We start from the raw sequence: 26,190 nt of genomic DNA, 5'->3' as shown, positions 1-26,190 counted from the left end.
CAAATTCGACACTCTCATTGACCTCCATACAAAACCTCCTTGCTTGGTGTGCGAAACAACACTAACTGCTGGAGGGAAACAAATTTCCCGCCGAGTAGGACCTCCCTTTCTGCCATGGTTGACCGAGCGCTTCCCACAATGCACTCCCATATCAGCGGGAAATAAAAATGGCGAATGTATTAGGGGAGAATGACCCGTTTGTTATTTTCTAAACAACATTTGTATTGTGTCATATTTTGAGAGGAGCATTTCAAAGAGATTTACCGATATTCGGACAAGACGCCAATCACCGGTTACGACCGAGTATTTCAATATATGTGGCATTTTGACCCTCCTAACTGACCGAATGAGGTAGCTCGCAAACTTATCAAAATAACATGTTATTAACTGTGGGTGCGCTCCAGAATCATTCCGTCTGTTATAGCTCGAGACATGTGCCTGTAGACAACTGCTAAGACAAATTGCATACATGATGTATCCAGCTAGCCATTGAACTGAAAACGTATATGCCGTTAATTGTATCAATTCATTATTTCATCCTGGATGCAAATGTCCAGACAGCTAGCTAGCTAACTAGCCCACRAACAAAAGGAAAAAGTGACGGTGTAGAGAGTGGGATAGGGCTCTAACACCCCAAGACTACTCATTTTCTCACAGATATCTAGTATGCTGAGTTACTTGACAGCYGAGTTGACGCAACCTGTCAAATTCTAGACAATTCTCTATTGAGTAGCGTGCATGGCTTGCTTCTGTTACTTAAAAAATGTGATTTGGCTTTCCAGTGTTCCCATTGAAATAATCTCCTTTTATTCTGTGTCTCACATATGCTGCTATGGTGAGACTCAACTGGCCTGTAGCTTCAATACAATGACAACGCTTGACAGTGACACCTATTTTTKKGGGGGGGACGATGTAGGAATTAATTCCTCTCTCTTCCAATATGACAGAGACTCAACGGCATTAGAGCGGTTGCCGGTCCACCAGCAGAAAGCACATTCCCTTCGGCAGCAGTGCAAGACGCCAGTGTCCCTGACCAGCGTCCACTCTACCGAGGCTAGACATGGAGGGGACACGGACACCAAGCTCGGCAACAAGTTTGAAGAGGGACAAGAGGTCCTAGCCCGATGGTCGGATGGGCTGTTTTATTTGGGGACTATCACGAAGGTAAGCAGCTGTAGTTACTAGGTGGAAAGTTTCAATTTGGTGTAAATGCAATTTCAGACATCTTATGTCATTTTGCAGTAAAGGATCTTGATATTTCTTTCTCCCTCAGATAAATAAGGACAAGCACCGCTGCTTTGTTGTCTTTGAAGATCGGTCCAAGTCCTGGGTTCTGTGGAAGGACATTCAGACAGGCAAGTAGTTCTTCTGCACAAGACATGCTGCCATGTCAAGTTCCAGTCATATTTTTGATAGTCAATGTGATGGACCGTTTTATGCTTACTTGATAGTATGTTGAACTTTCATCTTGTTGGATATTTGCCACGTGTGTATTACACTCTAAAGAAAAAAGCCGTCTGCTAGTAAAAATACATGCCTTTCTATTTTCTCCACAGATATTGCCAATAGACCGTGGGCAGAATCCTTAAAATTCTGCTTTCATAAAGTATAATTTCTTCTCCAGGATGTACAGTTTTTCAGTTAAATGTGTGTATTCATTCCGTTAGGCTTGCCCTCATTCATTCTATCTCCGGTTGTCTTCATATCCTTGGTTGAGATTTCTTCCATCTCCTCCTGGTTTWTCTTTTGTAATTTGTCCCTGACAGTTAACAGACCACAGAATTTCCTACACCAACCGTAAATTCCCCACAGACAGGCATAGGGAAGGCACTCCTCAGCCTGTGTTACTACTGTGTTCATACATGTTAATTTTATACATGTTAATGAGTCACACTTCAGGGAGGGGCCTAGAAATTAATTGTCATCTATGAGCACCGATTTTAGTTAGATTACTCATGACTGATGTTTGACATATTGGAATTGCACAAYCGTATTTGGTCTAAGTGGCAGAAAATGTGATTGTGTTATGTTGAACCTCAAATGGCACCCCCAGTTGTATTTGAGTAGGAATTCATTTAAGTTGGGCCTCTCAACTAAAGTCACCTAGAGTTAAAAAGTTCATATTCTATGGCCTTTGCACTTATGCTTACACTCTGACCAGACCGTGCGTCCGCCATCGCCATTTTGTCCACCTACACCAGACACGATCAGGACACGCAGGTTGAAAAATCAAAACGAACTCTGAACCAACTATATTAATTTGGGGACAGGTCGAAAAGCATTAAACATTTATGGCAATTTAACTAGCTAGCTTGCTGTTGCTAGCTAATTTGTCCTTGGATATAAACATTGGGTTGTTATTTTACCACAAGGTCCTCTACTCCGACAATTAATCTACAGGTAAAAGTTTGTTTCTAGTAATCTCTCCTCCTTCTTCTTTGGACTTTATATGGCGGTTGGCAACCATCTTTAAGGTGCACTACCGACTGGACTGGAGTGTAGACCTCAGTTCATCTTTCAATCACCCACGTGGGTATATGCTCCTAAAAACCAATGAGGAGGTGGGACTTGCAGTGCGTCAAGCGTCACAAATAGAACCAAGTTATATTTTAGCACCTTGCTACGCAGACACGCGCGAGCAGTGTGGGTGCAATGATTGAATAACATGCATTATTTTGCAGCGCAYGTGACGCGAGTGGTGTGGTCAGCATGCTAGACTACGCCATTTTATTTTGTGCGGTTGCAGGTGTGATAAAAWAAWWAAATAAAAGTGTTTAACTTCTATATTAAATGACGTCCACTTCAAAAAAGGGTCCMTCTCTCGTTGGACTGGATATGAATGACAGATTCCTATTTCAGTCAACTTTGGGTGAAAGTAGCATATCTTGTTTGATTATGTTGGATTGGTAGCACATGGGGATAGGTTTGTGGAGATAGGACTGCATATAGCACTGTGCACACATCACATTGGTGAAATGGAGACTTCCCACCATGGTCTCGCACCTTTGTTTGTCAGTTATAATGTACAAAAGTTAACTGTTATGCGTTGTTGAAACTTGGTCCCCCCCACGTGCAGGTTTATTTTTCCCCCCTAGCACTACACCCTGACTCAAATAACCAATTCATCATCAAGCTTTGATTATTTGAATCAGCTGTGTAGTGCTAGGGCAAAAATCTAAACGTGCACCTAGGAGGGGCCTCAGGACGGAGTTTGGGAAACCCTGATCTAGAGGAATGACCCATCCCACCTGTGTTTTTTTAGGGGACGAGGGAGGAGAGGACATGGTCTGCACAATATGCCAGGATGAGTGCTCAGAGGATCCCAACGAGATTGTCATCTGCGACAAGTGTGGACAAGGTAGGGCTTAATCACCTCCCAAACAATGTTGACATGGCTTAATCACCATCCTAAGAGTGGATTTTCACCAACAACGAATTTGGCAAGAGATGTTCCGTCCCTGTTAATTTTCAATGAGGACATGCAGAGAAATTGTGGGAGGGTGAGCCCTGCTAGCAGAGGGGTGGAAAAACTTTATGTGTAGCGATGCGTTTTCAAGAGGGTTCCGCCTCTGGTCAAAACCCAATGTAACTTCTTCGTCCTGTAGCGCAAAGACAAGGTTGGGAAATTATGCTTTGGGCCAGATGTTTGTAGATTTATATCCCATTTAAGGATTCCTTGTTTGCTATCTAGTCATTAGAGGTCCCACCTCTGGAAAAATTTATTGATACAATAGTAATTCTCTCTTAACTGTGACCCGTCTTTTCCTTTCAGGATACCACCAGCTCTGCCACTCMCCCATCATCGACTCCAGCCTGATCGACACCGATGAGAAGTGGCTCTGTAGGGAGTGTGTGTTCGCCACAACAGAGGTACTTACGATACTATATTATTACTAACACTGAGTGTACAAAACATTAGGAACACCTGCTCTTTCCATGAGACAGACCAGGTGAAAGCTATGATCCCTTATTGATGTCACTTGTTAAATACACTTTAATCAGTGTAGATGAAGGGGCGGAGACAGGTTAAAGAAGTATTTTTAAGCCTTGAGACATGGATGTGTATGTGTACCATTCAAAGGGTGAATGGGTAAGACAAAATATTTAAGTTCCTTTGAATGGGGTGTGGTTGTATGTGCCAGGTGCACCGGTTTGTCAAGAACTGCAACGCTGCTGGGTTTTTCACTCAACAGTTTCCCATGTGTATCAAGAATGGTCCGCCACCCAAAGGACATCCAGCCAACTTGACACAACTGTGGAATGCATTGGAGTCAACATGGGCCAACATCCCTGTGGAATGCTTTCGACACCTTGTAGAGTCCATTCCCCGACGAATTGAGGCTGTTCTGAGGGTCAAAAAGGGCGGGGTGCAACGCAATATTAGGACTGGGTTCCTAATGTTTTGTCTGTGTATATTGTCCATTTACATTTAGTGAGTTCAGCATGCAAGGTACCCAAAAAGAAATACAGTAATTAAGCAATAAGGTCCGTGGCGCGGTGTGCGTATATGGCCAGTATACCACGGCTAAGGGCTGTTCTCAGCACGACGCAACGCTGAGTGCCTGGATAAAGCACTTAGCCGTGGTATATTGGCCATATACCACAAATACCTGATGTGCCTTATTGCTATTATTAACTGTTTACCAATGTAATTAGAGCAGTAAAAATACATGTTTTGTCATACCCGTGGTATACAGTCTGATGTACCACTGTTTTCAGACAATCAGCATTCAGGGCTCGAACCACCTAGTTTGTAATACAATACAACATAATGCAATATGAAAACACTGGAAAGTGAACCCACACATAATATTCATATTACAGAACCACTGTGTGAAAAGGTCGTAGTAATAGTAAGGGAACGCTCCAACCAAATTGAGCTCACAGTCCGGTGTATGTGTTCTCTGACAGAAGGTCCCAAAGCCCTGCAGGAGCTGAAGCAGTCTCTGCCTTATTCCCTGGAGGACCTGGTGTGGGACCAGGGACACAAGACCAACATCCAGCAATGCTACTGCTACTGTGGAGGCCCTGGAGAGTGGGTCTCTCACACACACACACACACACACACACACACACACACACACACACACACACACACACACACACACACACACTCTCTGTTTTAACCCCTCTCTCCTTTAGCTGGTACCTGAAGATGCTGCAGTGCAACAGGTGTAAGCAGTGGTCCACGAGGCATGTATCCAGTGTTTTAAGACGCCCATGCTCTATGGAGACAGGTACTAAACAACCGCACCTTTAAAGCCTCGTATGATAAGTCATCTCTCAGGAATCATGTGCTGAGTGACTACCTATGGCATGCAAGAAAATAAATCTACTCTTGTGCTTCTTTCTCACCAGGTTCTATCTATTTATTTGCTCAGTTTGCAGTAGTGAACCAGAGTACCTCAAACGACTGCCTCTTAGATGGTGAGAGAAATTGTGTGTCGAATTGATTGGTGTACGAGAAGGGTTGATGTTATTCACTCGAGCTGTTGATCTATTGTTTCCACCTGTTGAAGCAAACAAGATACCCCAATAACACTGAATCAGTTTAACGTGTGTGTTTTGTTGTTTTTTGTGTGTGTGTGTGGTGTTGTGGTGTGGTGTGGTGTGTGTGTGTGTGTGGTGTGTGTGTGTGTTGTTGTTTGTGTGTGTTGTGTGTGTGTGTGTGGTGTATATATATATATATATATGATGAAACTGGAGTAGCAGTCTATCATAGTTCCCTCTAGGAAAAATAAAGCTATTCTATTCCACGTTAATCCCCGTACTGAATCATTGACTTGTGGCTGTTCTGTGCTTCCTTCCTTGTTTCTGTCCAATAGGGTGGACGTTGCACACCTGAGCCTCTACAACATGAGTGTGATTCACAAGAAGAAGTACTTTGATTCTGAGATGGAGCTGATGACYTACATCAACGACACCTGGGAGCAACTGCAGCTCGGGGAGGTAGGACGAAGCTTGACACAGTTGGGAATAGTGGTGTGAATGTTTAAACATTAAAACGTTTAAACAAAATTGTGATCCTTGACGGCAAGAAAAAGTTTCCCCCCCAAAAAATTATCACAGTGCCGTTATCACAAAACATATTATTTTCTGTGTTATAGCATAACTAGATGATAGGCTATAAAGAAGTGTTTTTTTACATTTATTTCACCCTTATTTAACCAGGTAGGACAGTTGAGAACAAGTTCTCATTTACAATTGCGACCTGGCCAAGATGAAGCAAAGCAGTGCGACGAAAACAACAGAGTTACATAAACAAACATACAGTCAATAACACAATAGAAAAATCTATGTACAGTGCGTGCAAATGTAGAAGAGTGGGGAGGTAAGGCAATAAATAGGCTATGTAGGTGAAATAATTACAATTTAGCATTAACACTGGAGTGATAGATGTACAGATGATGATGTGCAAGTAGAGATACTGGGTTACTGCAAAAGGGCAAGAGGATAAGTAACAATATGTGGATGAGGTAGTTGGGTGTGCTATTTACAGATTGTCTGTGTATAGGTAACAGCTGCTCTGACAGCTGATGCTTAAAGTTAGAGAGGTAGATATAAGACTCCAGCTTCAGTGATTTTTGAAATTCGTTCCTGTCATTGGCAGCAGAGAACTGTAAGGAAAGGCGGCCGAAGGAAGTGTTGGCTTAGGTGACCAGTGAAATATACCTGCTGTAGCGAGTGCTTCGGGTGGGTGTTGCTATGGTGACCAGTGAGCTGAGATAAGGCTGGGCTTTACCTAGCATAGACTTATAGATGCCCTGGAGCCAGTGGGTTTGGCGACGGATATGTAGTGAGAGCATACAGCCAACGAGAGCATACAGGTCGCAGTGGTGGGTAGTATATCGGGCTTTGCTGACAAAACGGATGGCACTGTGATAGACTGCATCCAATTTGTTGAGTAGAGTGTTGGAGGCTAATTTGGAAATGACATCGCCGAAGTCAAGGATCAGTAGGATAGTCAGTTTTACGAGGGTGTGCTTAGCAGCATGAGTGAAGGAGGCTTTGTTGCGAAATAGGAAGCCAATTCTAGATTTAATTTTGGATTGGAGATGCTTAATGTGAGCCTGGAAGGACAGTTTAGTCTAGCCAGACACCTAGGTAGTTGTCCACATATTCTAAGTCAGTACCGTCCAGAGTAGTGATGCTTGTCAGACAGGAGGTTGCAGGCAGCAATYGGTTGAAGAGCATGCACTTAGTTTTACTTGCATTTAAAAGCAGTTGAAGGCCTCGGAAGGAGTGTTGTATGGCATTGAAGCTCGTTTGGAGGTTTGTTAGCACAGTGCCCAAAGAAGGGCCAGATGTATACAGAATGGTGTCGTCTGCGTAGAGGTGGATCAGRGAATCACCAGCAGCAAGAGCGACATCATTGATATATACAGAGAAAAGAGTCGACCCGAGAATTGAACCCTGTGGCACCCCCATAGAGACTGCCAGAGGTCCGGACAACAGGCCCTCCGATTTGACACACTGAACTCTATCAGAGAAGTAGTTGGTGAACCAGGCGAGGCAGTCATTTGAGAAGCCAAGGCTATTGAGTTTGCTGATAATGGTCGGGGATCTGTTTAACTTGGCTTTCGAAGACTTTAGAAAGGCAGGGTAGGATAGACAGTTTGGGTCTATAACTATAAACTATAACAGTTTGGGTCTAGAGTGTTTTCCCCTTTGAAGAGGGGGATGACCGCGGCAGCTTTCCAATCTTTGGGGATCTCAGATGACACGAAAGAGGTTGAATAGGCTAGTAATAGGGGTTGCAACAATTTCGGCTGATCATTTTAAAAAGAGAGGGTCCAGATTGTCTAGCCCAGCTGATTTTATAGGGATCCAGATTTTGCAGCTCTTTCAGAACATCAGCTGTCTGGATTTGGGTGAAGGAGAAGCGGGGGAGGGGCTTGGGCAAGTTGCTGCAGGGGGTGCTGAGATGTTGGCCGGGGTAGGGGTAGCCAGGTGGAAAGCATGGCCAGCCGTTGAAAAATGCTTACTGAAATGATCGATTATCGTAGATTTATCAGTGGTGACAATGTTTCCTATCCTCAGTGCAGTGGGCAGCTGGCAGGAGGTGCTCTTATTCTCCATGGACTTTACAGTGTCCCAAAACCTTTTGGAATTAGTGCTACAGGATGCAAATTTCTGTTTGAAAAAGCTAGCCTTGGCTTTCCTAACTGACTGAGTATATTGGTTCCTGACTGCCCTGAAAAGTTGCATATCGCGGGGGCTATTCGATTCTAATGTATAACGCGACAGGATGTTTTTGTGTTGGTCAAGAGCAGTCAAGTCTGGGGTGAACCAATGGCTTTATCTGTTCTTAGTTCTACATTTTTTGAATGGGGCATGCTTATTTAAGATGGTGAGGAAAGCACTTTTAAAGATCAACCAGGCATCCTATACTGACGGGATGAGGCCAATATCCTTCCAGGATCCCTGTGCCAGGTCGATTAGAAAGGCCTGCTTGCTGAAGTGTTTTAGGGAGCTTTTGACAGTGATGAGGGGTGGTGGTTTGACCGCAGACCCATTACGCATGCAGTCAATGAGGCAATGATCACTGAGATCCTGGTTGAAGACAGCAGAGGTGTATTTAGAGGGCAAGTTGGTCAGGATGATATCTAAGAGGGTGCCCATGGTTACGGATTTAGGGTTGTACCTGGTAGGTTCCTTGATAATTTGTGTGAGATTGAGGGCATCTAGTTTAGATTGTAGGATTCCTGGGGTGTTAAGCATGTCCCAGTTTAGGTCACCTAACAGTATGATCTCTGAAGATACATGGGGGGAAATCAATCTACATATGGTGTCCAGGGCACAGCTGGGGGCTGAAGGGGGTCTATAACAAGCGGCAACAGTGAAAGGATTGTTTCTGGAAAGGTGGATTTTTAAAAGTAGAAGCTCAAATTGTTTGGGCACAGACCTGGATAGTAAGACAGAACTCTGCAGGCTATCTCTGCAGTAGATTGCAACTCTGCCCCCTTTGGCAGTTCTATCTTGTTTTTTCAGGATTTTTGGTGGCCTTCCTAAACCAGGATTCAGACACGGCTATGACATCCGGGTTGGCGAAGTGTCCAAAGCAGTGAATAAAACAAACTTAGGGGGGTGGCTTCTAATGTTAACATGCATGAAACCAAGGCTTTTACGGTTACAGAAGTCAATCAATCAAGTTTATTTTATATAGCCCTTCGTACATCAGCTAATATCTCGAAGTGCTGTACAGAAACCCAGCCTAAAACCCCAAACAGCAAGCAATGCAGGTGTAGGTGCAGGTGTAGAAGTCAACAAATAAGAGCGCCTGGGGAATGGGAGTGGTGCTGGGGGCTGCAGGGCCTGGATTAACCTCTACATCACTAGAGGAACAGAGGAGGAGTAGGATAAGGGTACGGCTAAAGGCTATCAGAACTGGTCGTCTAGTGTGTTCGGCACAGAGAGTAAAAGGAGCAGGTTTCTGGGCATGGAAGAATAGATTCAAGGCATAATGTACAGACAAGGGTATGGTAGGATGTGAATACAGTGGAGGTAAACCTAGGCATTGAGTGACGATGAGAGAGGTTTTGTCTCAAGAGACATCGTTTAGACCAGGTGAGGTCACCGCATGTGTGGGGGGTGGAACAAAAGGGCTAGCTACGGCATATTGAGCAGGGCTGGAGGCTCTACAGTGAAATAAGACCTTCACTAACAAAAGCAGCAATGGACAAGGCATATTTACATTAGGGAGMGGCATGCTTAGCCGAGTGATCATTGGGTCCAGTGAGTAGCTAGGCGAGCTGGAGACACGGCGATTCAGACAGCTAGCGGGCCGGGGCAAGCAGGTGGTACGTCGCAACGGAGGAGCCTGTTGAAACCCCCTCGGACGGTTACGTTGGCAGACCAGTCGTGATGGATCGGCTGGGCTCTGTCGGCAGTAAAAGGGTTCAGGCCAAAATATGTATTGAAGCACAAGAATTGGCTGATGGACCTCTTCAGCTAGCCAGGAGATGGGCCTAGCTCAAGGCTAGCTCCAGGCTAACTGGTGCTTGCTTCRGGACAGAGACATTAGCCAGGAGTAGCCACTCGGATAGCAGCTAGCTAGCTGCAATGATTCGGTGCAAAGGTTCAGAGCTTGCGGTAGGAATCCTGAGATGTGGTAGAGAAAAAGCAGTCCGATATGCTCTGGGTTGATATCGCGCTGTGCAGAGTGGCAGGAATTGACCAGGCGGAGGCTGGCTGATGTCCGTGTTAACGGTGATGACTGCTAGCAGTGGCTAACTGACTACTGGCTAGTAGCTAGTTAGCTGGCTACCTTCTGATGGGGGTTCCGGTTCTAAAGTGTAAAAATAGCAGATCCGTACCACATTGGGTGAGGCGGGTTGCAGGAGAGTATGTTCAGTTCGTAGATGGCAATTCAGATTTTAAAAATTATATATATTAGAAGAAAACAAGAAAAAAAAATATACATGGGACAAGACAACAGACATCTGACTGCTGTGCCATCTTGGATATTTTGCCTGGGGAAAGTTGTGTAATTTAAATAAAAACCAGAGAGTAAGAGGCAAACTTTGGGTTACTTTGGTGAATTTGCGAGGCATACAATATATTGCGAGATACAGATTACCAAGATATATGCACGCTGTTCTGCCTGCCCCCTCTCTCTCCCTCGCGCTGTTCTGCCTGCCCCCTCTTCTCTAGTGATGCGAGTGTGATCAGTCTTTGGTCTGTTGCATGTGGAATATTCTAGCCTATTCATTGATGATAGGCCCTGCTTTACTGAAGTGAGACATTGTAAGCCAAGAACTTGAAAGATATAGCTTTTGATTGCTGATAGATAGGCCTAGTGCATGGTTCTGACTGTCTGCCTGGTGGCCGACCTGCCTATACTGTGCCCCTTCCCTCTCACTCCGTCCCTCGGTATGAAAATGCAGGTGTTTGTGTTCTCGGAAGTACGGCAACTAATCCGTCTCCTCCAATCCAAAAAACACTTAATCTTAGGAGTCGATTCTGGTATCTTGACACTAAGAAATGGGATTCGACACCGGGATTCGACTCCCCACCATTACGTCATTAACAATTGGAAAGGGGAAAGTGGGATACCTAGTCAGTTGTCCAACTGAATGTATTCAACTGAAGTGTGTCTTCCGCATTTAACCCAACCCCCCTGAATCAGAGAGGTGCGGGTGGCTGCCTTAATCGACAACCACGTCTTCGGCGCCTGGGGAACAGTGGGTTAACTGCCTTGCTCAGGGGCAGAACGACAGATGTTTACCTTGTCAGTTCGGGGATTTGATCCAGCAACCTTCCAGTTACTGGCCCAACGCTCTGACCAAAGGCAAGCGACAGCAGCAAAGTCCTGTATGGAAGTACTTTGAGAGTTAAATGGAAAAAATGTGCAAGCTGGAATTGAGGTACAGTAATRGTAGTACAGGTGCAATGCTTAACCATCTGAAAGGGACGCACCGTGAGACCCAAAATATTGCTGGTAGCAGCGCAGCCTCATAATTTTTTTTATTTAATTTTCTGACTTTTTCTTATTGTTTTAATGGAAAACCAAAATAAATAAATGGGGAGCCAGGCCCAGGCAATCAGAATCAGTTTTTTTTTCCAACAAAAGGGCTTTATTGCAAACAGAAATACTACTCAGTTTCATCAGCTGTCCGGGTGGCTTGTCTCACATGGTCTGGCGGAGTTACACATGGTCTGGCGGAGTTACACATGGTCTGGCGGAGTTACACATGGTCTGGCGGAGTTACACATGGTCTGGCGGAGTTACACATGGTCTGGCGGAGTTACACATGGTCTGGCGGAGTTACACATGGTCTGGCGGAGTTACACATGGTCTGGCGGAGTTACACATGGTCTGGCGGAGTTACACATGGTCTGCGATTTTAAGGCAAGTTGGACAAACTACCAAGTTCTCTAAAACGACGTTGGAGGCAGCTTATGGTAGAGGAATGAACATTCAATTCTCTGGCAACAGCTCTGGTGGACATTCCTGCAGTCGGCATGCCAATTGCACACTCCCTCAACTTGAGACATCTGTGGCATTGTGTTGTGTGACAAAACTGAACATTTTAGAGKGGYATTTTATTGTCCCCAGCACAAGGTGCACCTGTGTAATGATCATGCTGTTAATCAGTTTCTTGATATGCCACACCTGTCAGGTGGATGGMTTATCTTGGCAAAGGARAAATGGTCATTAACAGGGATGTAAACACATTTCTGCACAACATTTTAGAGAAAAGCTTTTTGTGCATCTGGAACATTTCTGGTATCTTTTTTCACCTCATGACACATGGGACCAACACTTTACAWGTTGCGTTTTTATATTTTTGTTGAGTTTATTTTATTTGATACAGCAGTATATKACATTTTAACACTAAATAAATCTGACTTTTTCGTTTTTCCAAATACAGCTTTCAGCCACTCCTCAGTCGGACCGATATGAAAGTATTTTGGAAGCACTGAATAGCAACCACAGCATGTGAGTAACTCTCTATGACCTTATGATTTCTGTAATGTTAGCATACAAATCCACCCTCATTTGTCCATCTCTCTTAGGTTCATGTCAGGGAAGGAGATCAAGAAGAAGAAGCACCTCTTTGGGCTGAGGATCCGTTTTCCTCCGGGTCCCCAGAGCTCTGACCTGCTGGCCAACAGAGGGGAGCCAGAGAGGGCCTCCAACGAGATCAAGATCAAAGGCAGGAAGGCTATCAAGCCTCTTACTAACACAAGGTGGAACTCAAGTTTCTACTAAATTATGTTATGAGACACTCATAAAAAAATATATATACTAATTTAAAAACCCATTTTTTTGCATGCAAGATATCCTGGTAAGGCTGTTTTGGTTTTTATCTCAGTACTTTTGGTTGGGTTTGGTTAGCCAGAAGTTKACTGGTAAGATAAGGGACCAGAAAAGAGAACTATCCTTTTGTTTTCAGTGAACTATGATGACTCAATTTGACGGTGTGAATCTTGTTGTTCCAGTGAAGTAACCAATGGCGTGGTGAAGAAGACCAAGAAGATGAAGAAACAGGGAGGTCACTCCCTGGCGACTCTGGCCAAGCTAAGTCGCTCCAGTGAACTCTTGGCCCAGGTGTGTGTGTTTAATACTACTTGTATTGATCAACGTTAACACCTTTACCCAAAGTTAAAACATTTTGAGAGATATGTTGTTCATCCATTGACATGTGTAATACCTCTTTATCMCTCCTGAAGGATATGAAGCCACCACCACCTCTGGATTCCCAGTCCTTAAGGAGGTCAGTTATCCCCCCCCAAAAAAATGTAATTTGTGAAACTTTTGCTCAGTTTGTGAAACTGTTGAATTGTGGTGTTCTTCTTTACTCCCAGCAGCAGGAGTGACAGATCTGTTCCCTCCTCCAGTACCTCCGAGATGGAATCCATCAGTGCCGTCCGCACCACTGAAACTACCTCAACTAGCCTCTCCAGACAGTCCAGGTACATTCTACAATAGCATTATGGTACACCAAGTATGTGGACATCCCTTCAAATTAGTTGATTCGGCTATTTCAGCCATGCCAGCTGCTGACGTGTATATAATCGAGCATGCGACCATGGAATCGCCGTAGACAAACATTGGCAGTAGAATGGCCTGTACTGAAGAGCTCAGTGACTTTCAACGTGGCACCGTCATAGGATGCCACCTTTCCAACAAGTCAGTTTGTCAAATTTCTACCCTGCTAGAGCTGCCCCGGTCAACTGTAAGTGCTGTTATTGTGAAGTGGAAATGTCTTGGCGCAGCAATGTCTCAGCTGTGAAGTAGTAGGCCAAACAAGCTCACAGAACGGGACCACCATGTGCAGAAGCGAGTAAAAATTGTGTGTCCTCAGTTGCAACACTCACTATTGAGTTCTGTACTGCCTCTTGAAGCAACGCCAGCACAATAACTGTTTGTTGGGAGCTTCATGAAATGGGTTTCCATGGCCGAGCAGCCTCACACAAGCCTAAGATCCCCATGCGCAATGCCAAGCGTCGGTTGGAGTGGCGTAAGCTCGCCACCATTGGAATCTGGAGCAGTGGAAACGCCTTCTCAGGAGTGATGAATCAAGCTTCACCATCTGAATCTGGGTTTGGCGGATGCCATGATAACGCTACCTGCCCCAATGCATATGGCCAACTATGAAGTTTGGTGGAGGAGGAATAATGGTCTGGGCCTGTTTTTTCATGGTTCGGGCTAGGCCCCTTAGTTACAGTGAAGGGAAATCCTACCGCATAGTGACATTCTAGACGATTCTGTACTTCCAACTTTGACAACAGTTTGGGGAAGGCCCTTTCATGTTTCAGCATGAYGGTGCCCCTGTGCACAAAGCGAGGTCCATACAGAAATKATTTGTCTATCGGTGTGGAAGAACTTGACTGCCCTGCACAGAGCCCTGATCTCAACCACATCGAACACCTTTGGGATGAATTGTAACGCTGACTGCGAGCCAGACCTAATCGCCCAACATCAGTGCACGACCTCACTAATTCTCTCTCGCCTCTCACTCTTGCCTCTCRCTTTCTCTCTTCCCTATTCCTCCCCAGCTTGTGTAGCTCCAGTAAGACGTTCACGGGTCGCCACTGGCCCATCTCCCAGCCCCCCCTGAAGAGGAGACGGGGCCGGCCACGTCGGGCCCCCCTCCAGCCTCCCAACCCTGAGATCCCCCCTCCTCACCAGCCAGACCCCCACCACCTCCCAGAGCTCCCCAACCCCCTGCTGGGGCTCCACTCCACGGACATAGTGCACGGGCTGGGCCAAGGTGGTCAGCTGTCCCACCTGAAGAGCTCAATCAGTAGCTACTTTGGGGTGGCAGGCCGCCTGGAGTGCGGGGAGAAGTACCGCATCCTAGCTCGCCGGGTCACCCTGGACGGCAAGGTTCAATACCTGGTGGAGTGGGAGGGTGTCACTGCCTCCTAAACTTGTCATATCGCTTATGTATCGCTTAACATGTTTACACAGCGTTTATAAAGCATTATAAACTGGGTGGTTCTGAATGCTGATTGGCTGAAAGCTGTGGTATATCAGGCCGTATACCACGGGTATGACACATTTATTTTTACTGCTCTAACTACATTGGTAACCAGTTTATAATAGCAATAAGGCACCTCGGGGGTTTGTGGTATATGAACAGCCCTTAGCCGTGGTATATTGGCCATACACCACACCTCCTCGGGCCTTATTGCTTAATTGCACTCTTCTTCTGAGATCGGGCTTCCCCGTGTTGCCCAGTCTGGAACGGCGCTTGCGTTTCCAGTGATATGCTCCAGTGATATGCTCTTTCTGTGACTTGTCTTTTGTGTTTCAGATCTGTTTCGGTTTTGTAAACTGAAGAGGTTAAGAGATCAGCTTTGGCAGAATGTAAAATGAATGGTGTTTAGAGTGGCTAGGTAAAGGGTGTGAATGGTGTTTGAGTGTCTTTGCGCCTGACTTGATATGTTGAAAGTGTGCCTGTTTGCGAGTAGTTGATGTTCGAGAGGGACTCAAACAACAGAGATGATGTTGTGCTGCTGCAAACCCGTTTTATTATTATTGTTTATTATGAATTATTATATATATATCTTTACTTTTCTACGTTTTTATTGATATGCCTCGAGTGTCTAGTGAGACACAGTTCATTTTTTWACGATTTGGATTTGATTGCACATACTGTATCAAGTTCAGCCTGTCATACAGCAATTCTCCTGAACCCGTTGTACCCAGGCTCATAAAATCACTTAGAGATATGAAGTTTCTCTTTTCAGTCTTTGGCAGCTGAAAGCGTGTAACCTCTAGCTCTAATCTCTGCTTAATGTTCTGCAAATCATCTCACTATGAATAGTATTAATTTCACTGTGTTCTAGTCCAAATCTACACTGTCAAGATTTTACTCAGACTTTTTCTAAMGCATTATTAATTACTGGTAGAATTTGCTTTGAGGGCTGAGCTTGTGCGAAAGAACGTTAGTGACTGAATTCATGTGTCATGCGGTAACTGGTACCGTTAGGCCTTGTGTTACATTTGAAAGGTTGAGTAATGTACCCACGTTTTTACTTGTGTTCTACAATATATGTTCTGAAGATATACATTTTTGCTGCATTTTTTTAATATGCAATCATTGTACTTTTAGATATCTACAGTTACATTTATGAACCTCTTAAAGAACTTTGTTCCTTAATTTTCTTCCCTCTGTGTGGTTATATTTTATGACTGATCAGTGCGAACATTGAATGCAAAAATCTCATGGACCTTTTTACTTATATAAAACTGATTTCAGTTCTTAAAGCCGCCTATGCAACTTAAGTCTCGAAAGACAATTGTTTTTGTATTTCAATCACTTGACCGCAAGATTGGCATCAGCAACAAACCGCAAAAATATTTTGGTTACATCTGACTCTGGACTTTTTTTTTTTTTTTCAGGTGCTATTTATTTCACCTTTTACTCCTCAGAACTGTGCACTTAGTCAGATGTCTGCTGGTACAACCAAGCTCACCTAGAACCCACTCAGGATATGCTCAGCAACTTTATTGTATGTATGACGTACTCAAAGATTTGGAATATAACATGTTATTGATGGAACATTTTCTGTGGTGTCAGTATTTCATTGAAGTTAATTTTAAAGAAAATGTATCATTCATTTAGTCATTCCTCTGTGACTGGTTGTTTTCAAAAAGCTGCAGTTCAGTCCATTATGCTTCAGGGTCACAAGTGTCTCTTAGTTCATCTGAAAACATTATCTTCCACTTATCACATGAAGTGTTTACTTTTTATTTCCCTTCACCTCTGAGGGGTTAGGTTCAATATAGAAGAACATTTCAGTTGAATGCGTTGTATAACTGACTAGGTATCCCCCCCCCCCCCCCCTGTTTCATTGTAAGAGGTCAAGCAGTTAATGCCTCTTGCTGTTGGATTATGTTTTGTTATTCTCAGAAAATGCCATTTTCCCCTTGAGGCAGTGGAGTTGGGTCAAGTCGTTGATACCTCTTTATTCATTTTTTTTATTTTTTAAAGTGATTTTAAGCTTTTCTTCTGTATCAAACTTTATTGGTCACATACACATTTAGCAGATGTTGTTGCGGGTGTAGTGAAATGCTTGTGTGTGTATGTTGTTCCAGTGTTAGACCCCTGGATCTTTCTGTTTTCTACTGGCTTTGGGCAGGCTTCTTCAGCCGAATAATAAATATCTAAAAGCCTACTGATATCATTTATTTATTTTCTTCACATTGGCACTTTTSTTTTGATTCCAGTATGTCATCTTGCTGTTTAATTTTTTTATTTTTATGTATGGCATGTTACAGTTCCATGAAGTAAGACAGTGTAGAGAATTAATTCAGGTCACACATTGTCACCAGCTAGTTAACATTAACCCAGAAATAATAATTCTTAGTGTTTCTGATTTCACTCCAGTAGTRGGCTTACATCTCAGCTGTGTCATTATGGTCATCTCTGGCGATCATCATTGACATGATACAAGGGTAGTTTATATTTATTCGTATAAGTTTTATTCCAAAGATGAATGTGTCCACCCTGAAGTGGCAGTTTCGAGACAACTGGAAAYTCGGRGGGAAAATGAGGTCAAATCATGACGACGGTGATCTTCAGGTTGGAGATCTAGAAAGATGCCAGAGTTTCCGACTTGGAATTCYGATTGTTCCCAGTGTGGAGCTCGTTATGTTCGAGTTCCCATTGGTCTTGAACGCGCTGAAGTCGGAGATTTTCGAGTTCCCAGTTTTGAACGCGGCATATGTCCCAAGATACAAGGCAAGATGGTATACTATATAATAAGTGTAGCCTATTGTTGTCGTGGRGTAATTTGTTTTAATCTTTCGCCTATGACGTAATCTCGTCCAGAAATACGTCACTTGAACATGAGCGTGACAGGACTTCTTGGGTCAGTTCTTCATCAAGGAGTCAGTCCGTTTTCAGGCCTAACTACCATCAGTTAGGAAAGGACACCCGCTCAGACTTCGTGAGGTCAAGTCTGTCACAGAGGCTAATCCACGAGGTACATGTATGTTGATTGTAGACCACTGCGACCTGTCTAGCAGATGACMCGTCAATGCGTTGCTTGCCTCGGCTCCAGGCTTCACTCAGGAGACGAAAGCCTGTRGCTGAGGCTAGGAAAAGGAAATGCTGCCGTAGGTTTCTATGTAATGTTAAACGGACACGAGGCACACGCAGAGAAATGTTTCTCTGCCCCTTCTGTAAGGAATTTTAACCTTGTTGCCGCATGAGTTTTCTAGATGTTTGATAAACGTGGTTAACGTGTTGCTAACAGGGTACTGACGATTAACACCCATAAGGGTGTCAAAGAAAAATAATGATTATTAGCTACGTGGTGGTGGGACTAGGCTATAGGGTGGTTTGGGGTTAAACGCATCCTCCTGTAATTCTCGCATAAACCACTATATGTCACCAACATGTATTTCATCACTTTCACTGGATGCCACTAGTCTTGCTCAACTAAAATTGTCATCTGTCTTATCTCAACTTTGTAAATCGCACCGACAAAACGGTTTTGAGGTACATTGATCTTTTATTTTGTTATTTACAAAAAGTTATATAGCTAAATAATTTAACAAAGTTAGAGCAGTTGCTAGGCCCTACATCCATTTCCGGACTTATTAATGATATGTACCCATTTGATTCTTGAAAAAACGTTTAAATGCCGCATGAGCTTAGTTCAATTGTCATATCCCATCAGACCCCAAATATAAKCTTGTTTAACTCCAATGTGTGTAAACAAAGTAAATGTAAACAAACACTATATACCCTCAAAACATGGTTCCAACTATAATTTTGATATAATGGACGGTAAGTCCTTGCATCCATAGCTCTGTCTATGAACTTGAGAGCGGTTACATGTCTCCAGCCCCATCCCTCAGCTTTTTTTGCGAAACAACTGCTGATTGCCCCTTTAAAACCTGAAAACACGTGCATTTAATTGAGTTGTGGGAATAAGACATATGTTTATCTTCAGACAACTTCATCCTAAAAATGTCTGACTACACTGTGAAGATCGAGGGAACTGGTCCCGAGGAGTCCGAGGCGTCCCCTGAGAAGTCCAGGTAGCTATTTTTAAAGCAAACAGAGACGACAGACTGACAGATCTAAAATGGATCTAGATAGATGCTCAACAACTACTTACGACCACTAAATAGACTCAACAACCAAATCTCAATGGTTAACTCAGACGTGCTGTGGCCTACAGGGACCCGTCTCCTGAGCCTGCTGTCCTGCCCGTGACAGATGTGTCCTTCCTTGGAGCAATGGAATACACGGTGAAAAATGAATATTGAAATTGTTGAAGAAATCTTGAGCATAAATGTATTTTTCTAATCTGCTGGGTCTAGTTAAAAACATGATAGCAATCTATAATCTACAATAGGTTATCTTGTACCTTTAGCCTAGCAAGCTATTAATCAGATTTTTACGCTCACAGAATGAGATGCTTAGCTCCCTGGATCAAGTGATGGACAGTCAAACACAAGAAAATGGTGAACAAGTGGAAGCAACTGAAAGTCAGAGGAAGAGACTAAAGGTAGCAATCATCTATTGTTACTGTCTGTACATTTCTCACAACCTGCCAACCTGCCTTCAAAAGCCAAGGGGACTCTCGTCAAACGCTATTAGCTCTTGCTCTTTTACCCAGTGTAACGGCTGCATTTCATCATCTTCATGAACTCAATGTGCTGTCAAATGTTATGATTGCTGCATTGCCTATATTACTATATTTGACATGGTTTACAATTGTCTCGAAACAGGGAAACCTAGGTTTGTCCTCTGCTGGGTGTTCACTTGGATGTATTCCAAGCTTTGACTCAGGTCAGTGTTTAATCTTTACTTGATTACTTTATTGTATCACTATGATAACACCAGCAATATGTCCAATGTGTGAGATAAGTGTCAGACATTTGATCTCCTTTCCTCTAGTGTCCCTTACATCTACGGTCAACACGGATAACAACTCAGGGGAGAGTCTAGAGCAGCTGCAGTACCAAGGGGTCCTGAGTGTGGATACATGTGATGAGGTGGAGGTCAAGGTGCCTGTAGATAATGACACCCTGATGCCCACAGTCATTGACTGTGACTCCTTGACAACCCTGGACCAGATAGCCTCCTTGAGGACTCTTCAGGAGGAGATGGACAGAGTGCTGGACATGGACACTGTGGATTGTCTCTCGAGAACAGTTAGCTTTGAAAGCAGCCCCATTCCGGAGAAGAGTGGAAGCACAAAGACATATTGCAGTGGTGTACGCTCGGCAACCCCCTACGCTTCAAAACCGTAAGTATTTTTTTTACCAATCCTGTGACAGCCTATGCTTTTCTTATTCTTACTTTAATTTTAAATGTGAAAGTTGAAAACAAGTCCTAGATCTATGAAAGTTATCTGAATAAACCCAATGTTGTTGTTCATTGTCTATTGTAGATCCCTTACATCTATTGACACACATGGGGCTGAAAATGAGGTGGAGGCCAAGGTGCTCAATATCGACTTATCTTCATTCACCCTGGACCGGATTTCCTTCTCCAGTATTCTTCAGGAGGAGAACGACAGAGTGCTGGACATGGACACTATGGATTGTCGCTCTCTGTCGAGAACAGTTCGCTTTGAAAGCTGCCCAATTCCGGAGAGGAGTGGAAGCTTGAAGACGTATTGCAGTAGTGTACGGTCGCCCACCCCCTACCAGTCAAGATTGTATGTTCATTTCGTTTGACTACGTTATTCATTCCATTCTCATTCTTGTAAGAGTTGAAAAAAGGTCCTAAACAGGTGGTCTATGACATCACTTATCTGATAGTAAGAGTTTTGTTGCAAAATGCAATATTCACACATTTTTCACATTTGTGTGTAAATGATTACTATTTTAATATTAATAGTACTGTTCTCAGAATTTGAATTAATAGATTTTAGCTTTAAAATGTGTTTAGTTGCTAAACGCTATATATCCATTGTTTAACCCCTTACACTCGTGGGAATTGGCCTATATGGATAGGGCTAAATTAAAATGTTTCAAACAGAAGAAACATGGAAAGTATATACATAACCATGGTAGCAATTTGGAGATTATGGGGAAATTATTAGACTAAAGGTGAGGACACAACAGTTCACCTGACAAGACTGAATCCAAACATTACACTGTTGATATTATGCACATTTGAAATTTACTGTCGGCAACTTTTTGCTGCATTTGTTGATAAAGAAATCTGAAAACACTCTGGATACATTCAGTAACATAATACGAATATTCTTGAAAAATTTGTGCTTGGTGCAACATAAGACAAAAAAAACTACACGGGTTCGAGTGAGAGGTCTAACTGGGGTTTCCAAGTGGCCACATACCTCTCCAAAGTGTGCACACTTCCTAAGTAATTTCCRTGCMCTTTTATGACTCAAGAGTCTTCAACTATAAGGTGCTTTTTTATTTTTATCTAGCTGTGCCGTTGAAGAATTAGACCAAGCACACTTGTAGTTGTTTTGTTTAGAACCCAATTACTGTTGTTGTTTACGCAATCCTAAGAACGGTTCATTATAAATCACAATCTGGGTCAGGTGGGCATTATTTCAAAGCTTTTTCTATTGCCAACAAATTATAAAATACAATCTTACAGTCTTAGGCTTTCACAAGGTAATTCAGAGAACCAGATTGTAATTTTTTTGTGCATAGAATGGAGTCATGAGTGCATTCAGGACATTTTCTTCACAATGCAACAAACATTTGGAATGAAACTCTTTGTATGTTCCCAACGGTGTCCTTCATTGTCTATTACAGATCCCTTACCTCCACTGAGGCACATGATCAGGTTGCACACAGCTCAGGCACACAAGTGAGCCTCCAAATCCTGATGGACCCTCTGGTGGAGCTTTTTGGTATCACTCAGGATATGATATACACAGACGTCCAGGATAGAGTGATTGAAGTGCTGCAGGACATCTACTYGGCRGCTAACCAGCTAGAGCAACAGCTATTCCAGAGTGTCTTTGACAGGCAAGCCAGAGCCATTGTAAAGGCGGTAGTGCAGGAGATCAATGCCGCCCTGTCCAGGGCTATACAACAAACCTGCTCGGGATCACAATTACTTAGTATAGTGGGATCTGCCAAGCTCTATAGCAAAGATGAGTTGSCAGCGGTTGAGGGCCAAGGAGTTCCTTTGATCACCTCATCAGCAGAGGGAGACAGGGATGGCAACAAGGAAGGAAGTAGACCGTTGAAACATTGTTTTAACAGCTTTGTTCGTGTTTTGTCAGCAAAAATGAGGAGTATCTCCAAGGGGATCAAACAGAGAGGCGGGAGTGCACAACAAGAGCACAAGCTAGTTGTTGAACTGCCAGCATCATCTGACGAGGGTACAGAGCAAGAGGCAGCAGAGGAAGCTGGATCTAGTACAGTTTCTGAACCCTCTAGGAAGGAGATCACAGAGGTCAGTGAAGTTCTTCAGTCGGAATCTGATGATTCTCTACTTCCCTCCATTGGGGGAATGCTCTTCCACGTTGGATCCATGCCTCATACAGAGGATTCAGTGGAGCTATACGGCAGTGTCCCATCAAAGTTGACACCAGAAAGTATGGTGCAGGAAGAACGTGTTGATGAAGGCTTGTCTAATGCTTGTTCCAGGACAACTTCTTCAACCAGCACCACTTTCAGCATGGACGACGTCCAGAAGGCTGTTGCTACTTTGACCACTTCTGGAAGTGACAGGGGTAGAAGCATTATCACTACCCCAGAAATGCCAGAGCAGAGTCTGCACCACCAGGGAGGTGGACTGGACAGCCCTGTCTCTTCAGAGAGAAGAGTGGCTGGAAGTGGCAGAAAGAGCCCTGCAACTTGGTCAGATGCAGAGGGATTAAGTTCTGCAAAAAAGGCTGTGTCGGAGTTAATGGAGAGGATGGTGCTCAGCCGTGAGGATGCAGCGTCAGCAAAGAGCCTGGAGATCCTCCTCTCTGGCATTCTTCGTCCTCACACTGACAAGTTAGTCGACCAGCTGCAAAGCCTTTTGATGGTGAACAGCACACTTACAGCACAATCTGTGTCTGGCAGGTCAAAATCAGAATCTGCTCTGCCGAAGTCCAGCATGACAGGGGAACTCCAAAGGGAGATCTCAAGGAAGGGTTTGCTGGAGATAGCATATACTATCACCGAGAGATCGATAAAGACCCTTTTGGAGCAGCTGCTCACTGCCCTCCTCCCTCCATCTGCAGTGGTTGAGGTTGCCAGGTCATGTCAGAACATCCGACCAGTCACTCCCTCTCAGGTGATGAGTTCTGAAGTTAGCCCAGGATGCTGCAACCCTCTTTCAATGATTTGCCGTGTGATCATAGATGTCTTTACGATCACAAGACAGGTGGTTGAGACAGCCAGTGAAATGGATATGTCTCCCCCCGGAGAGAACATTGATGAAAGGCTTTGTAGCAACATAGCGCCACTGACCACTGATTCAACCCCATCTGTCCACCCGATCAACCGTGAGTGCAACAGATCTTTGGTSACCAAACCAACAAACAAAGTCAAGAGCTTGACATTCTCATTTCCTAAGCTCCCAAAGATCAGTCTCATAAAGGTAAAACCCAGTCTTCATTATTTTGGGCAAGGCATTGAGATCAACTTGGACAGTAAATGTATTGGTATTTTGACTGCAATCAAAAATAAATGTTAAGCTTGTTTGAAATTCTTCTTTCCTCACGTTTAAACCATCAGAGCAAGAAAGTCAACAAAGGGGATATCGCTCCCCTTGAGACCACCAAGGATCCTACTGATGTCGACTATAGTAGTATGTAGCTAATAGATTACTAACTTTGCTTTCAAAAGCATACAGGTAGTACTATGCATGCATGATCAGTGTTTTCTGTTATCCATTTTCTAACGCCACATTCTTTGTTCACAGTATTCTGCACTACTCCAACACCAGAGAATGCACAACGACAAGAGGAAAATCTTGCCTCCTGCTCCTCACAGAGGAAGGAATGGCCAAAGAACCAATTATTTTTAATCAGGGTATACTCTGCCAAGTCTAGGCATGACAACAGCTAGCGTCAGTAGAAATGTCCTTTTGGTTATTTGGCAACACAACCAGAGAACCATCTCGCCACCTACTCCACAACGAGGAAGGAGAGGCTCAAGAAGTGTTCATTTTCACTGCCATAACCAATCATTTCAACTCAGTCCTACTGACATCCCACTGGGCAAAAACTGGTTTAATCAACATCGCTTCCACATCATTTCAACACCCCCAAAAATCTACACGATGAACTGATAGGATTTACAACAAGTCACGAACGTCAGAGCATTTCGTCTTTTTTTCASCCAACTTTTAATCTAAATCCAATGACATGGAGATTTTTTTTAAACGTTGAAGTGACGTTAGTTGACAACTCAACCAAATGTAAATCAAAACTAGATGTTGAACTGACATCTGTRCCCAGTGGGATTTACTGTTGTCAGTCTTCTACACGGGTTTTGCAACTACATCAGAGGACCATCTTGCCTCCTACTCCCCAACAAGGAAGAAGGGGCCCAAGAATTGTTACTCTTTTGTCAACCAGTCCTTTCAACTCTTTCAAAATTCATTTCAAAACTCTCCTTTCACCTATTAATCTCATTCACGAAGCTTCCAAAGAAATATCTCAACAAAAATGTAAGTGGATCTCACTCCCCTTCTGACCATCCAGAGTGAGACATAAAACATGCAGGTAGTGTTGTGCATGATCAGTATTTGTTATAATCTGTTTTTTAAACACCACATCCTCTTGTTCATAGTGTCTACACCACCACCAGAGGAGGAACTTGCCTCCTGCTCGCCAATGAGGAAGGAGATTCCCATGAAGCGTACTTTCACTTCCTTCAATAATAAACTGCCACTTCATGCATTCATGAGTCCTTTAGTGAAATTTATATTTTTTTAAAGTAGAGTGGAGAGATCGACAAAGAAGAAAATTAATGGGCATTCAAAGTTCAAAGAAATCCTTCATGACATTCTATGAGTCTTAATGAGACTCCAGTGGTAGAGTTCAAAACGGACTATATAGGTCTGGCTGCCAAGCCTGTAAATCCTATTCTAATCTATTCTCCCCTTTGGACTCAAATATTGATGAAGTCCCTGGCAGTCAGGTTCATGTGTGACACGAATGGTCTGACAAGAATATTTGCTATGAGTAATACACCATTGYAAACCATGAGGCAATCTGACCATAAATAAATAGGCTTTCCATTATATACTGTGATCCTGGCTTCAATCACACATTCATTAAGTTGGTTGTAACAGATGATAAAACAGTATTGATTACTCAAATGTTACACAGACGCCCAAAGGTCACTAATACTGATGGCGCAGTCTTCTATCCACCTATTGGCTAATATACAGTAGCTACATCTATCATATAAACACTCTAAAGCCTGCTTCCCATCAGAATGTGCCTTGTTGATCAGAGTCCAGTGGGAGTCATGAGGCTGGAGCACGAAGTCTCAATGGGTGTTAAGGTAAATCAGGAGATGTGTGTTAGCTCTTAGCAGAGTGTAACACACCTATCTCTCATGTTTAATGCACTTGATCCATATTCAAGAGTTGATCGAATAGTCCAAGTAGTCGGTTCCAAGGAATCTGTATATTAAATGTCTAACAGATGAAGCCASTTGTGATATAAATATAGGTATGTCGAATCTGGCACTCAAATGGTGGCATATTGGGACACAATTTAATGTCTCACCTGTAGATACTATCCCCTTATGGCATTTCTTCTCTTAAATTACCTTCAAAGTAATTGTATTTCTTTGTGAAAATGCTGCTGTAAGAAGTTTGTTCTCTCATCAAATGTYTGAGATCAATCTCATTTTGAAGGGAATTTATTCAGCTATATGACTCATGGTATGTTCTCAACTACATTAATCAAAATGTATGACCCAGTGACTTCATCTCCATGCATTATATTATTTGGTCATTCTGCATATTTAAGAACAACAATTTGCCAGGAATATCAGAAATTAACACACAAACACAAAAAATAAAAATCAAGGAGGCCAAGATGCAAACATATTATTCATTTAAATCCATAATGAAAATAGTGATACAAACAGGAGCGAGATTATGGTATGTTCTCAACTACATTAATCAAAATGTATGACAGTGACTTCATCTCCATGCATTATATTTTTGGTCATTCTGCATATTTAAGAACAACATTTGCCAGGAATATCAGAAATTAACACACAAACACAAAAAAATAAAAATCAAGGAGGCCAAGATGCAAACATAAGTT

At 43.3% G+C, this 26,190-nt stretch overlaps 2 protein-coding genes across 3 annotated transcripts; both read left to right on the top strand.

The window, feature by feature from the left end:
* The first annotated feature begins 138 nt into the window (after nt 1-138).
* On the top strand, nt 139-17,133 carry LOC111979073 (metal-response element-binding transcription factor 2-like). Its single transcript, XM_070448976.1, is given in 16 exon segments — nt 139-351; nt 948-1,164; nt 1,274-1,355; nt 3,263-3,358; nt 3,773-3,870; nt 4,932-5,035; nt 5,143-5,183; nt 5,186-5,237; nt 5,359-5,427; nt 5,826-5,949; nt 12,375-12,442; nt 12,520-12,693; nt 12,946-13,054; nt 13,177-13,220; nt 13,312-13,419; nt 14,506-17,133. Coding segments are annotated over 16 exon segments (1,764 nt in total). The 5' UTR covers nt 139-346; the 3' UTR covers nt 14,879-17,133.
* A 539-nt stretch (nt 17,134-17,672) lies between these two features.
* Nucleotides 17,673-25,268, top strand: LOC111979549 (uncharacterized). 2 transcript variants are annotated; one of them, XR_002879343.2, is made up of 11 exons: nt 17,673-17,943; nt 18,919-19,006; nt 19,150-19,219; nt 19,381-19,479; nt 19,703-19,763; nt 19,872-20,223; nt 20,368-20,637; nt 21,713-23,498; nt 23,636-23,708; nt 23,823-24,572; nt 24,695-25,268. XR_002879343.2 is itself a non-coding variant. In XM_024010145.2 (10 exons), exons 2-10 carry the CDS (start codon nt 18,936-18,938, stop codon nt 23,966-23,968), a joined length of 2,928 nt encoding a protein of 975 aa, XP_023865913.1. In that variant the 5' UTR covers nt 17,673-17,943; nt 18,919-18,935; the 3' UTR covers nt 23,969-24,675. The 2 variants fall into 2 exon arrangements, 1 of the variants encoding a protein (XP_023865913.1); XM_024010145.2 differs by lacking the exon at nt 24,695-25,268 and having other exon boundaries at nt 23,823-24,675.
* Nucleotides 25,269-26,190: the final 922 nt, after the last annotated feature.

Source organism: Salvelinus sp. IW2-2015, linkage group LG19 (assembly GCF_002910315.2).
Source record: "Salvelinus sp. IW2-2015 linkage group LG19, ASM291031v2, whole genome shotgun sequence".
Lineage (NCBI taxonomy): Eukaryota > Metazoa > Chordata > Actinopteri > Salmoniformes > Salmonidae > Salvelinus > Salvelinus sp. IW2-2015.
The sequence above is the reverse complement of the archived record's forward strand: the minus strand, read 5'-3'. Positions and strand labels throughout refer to the sequence as shown.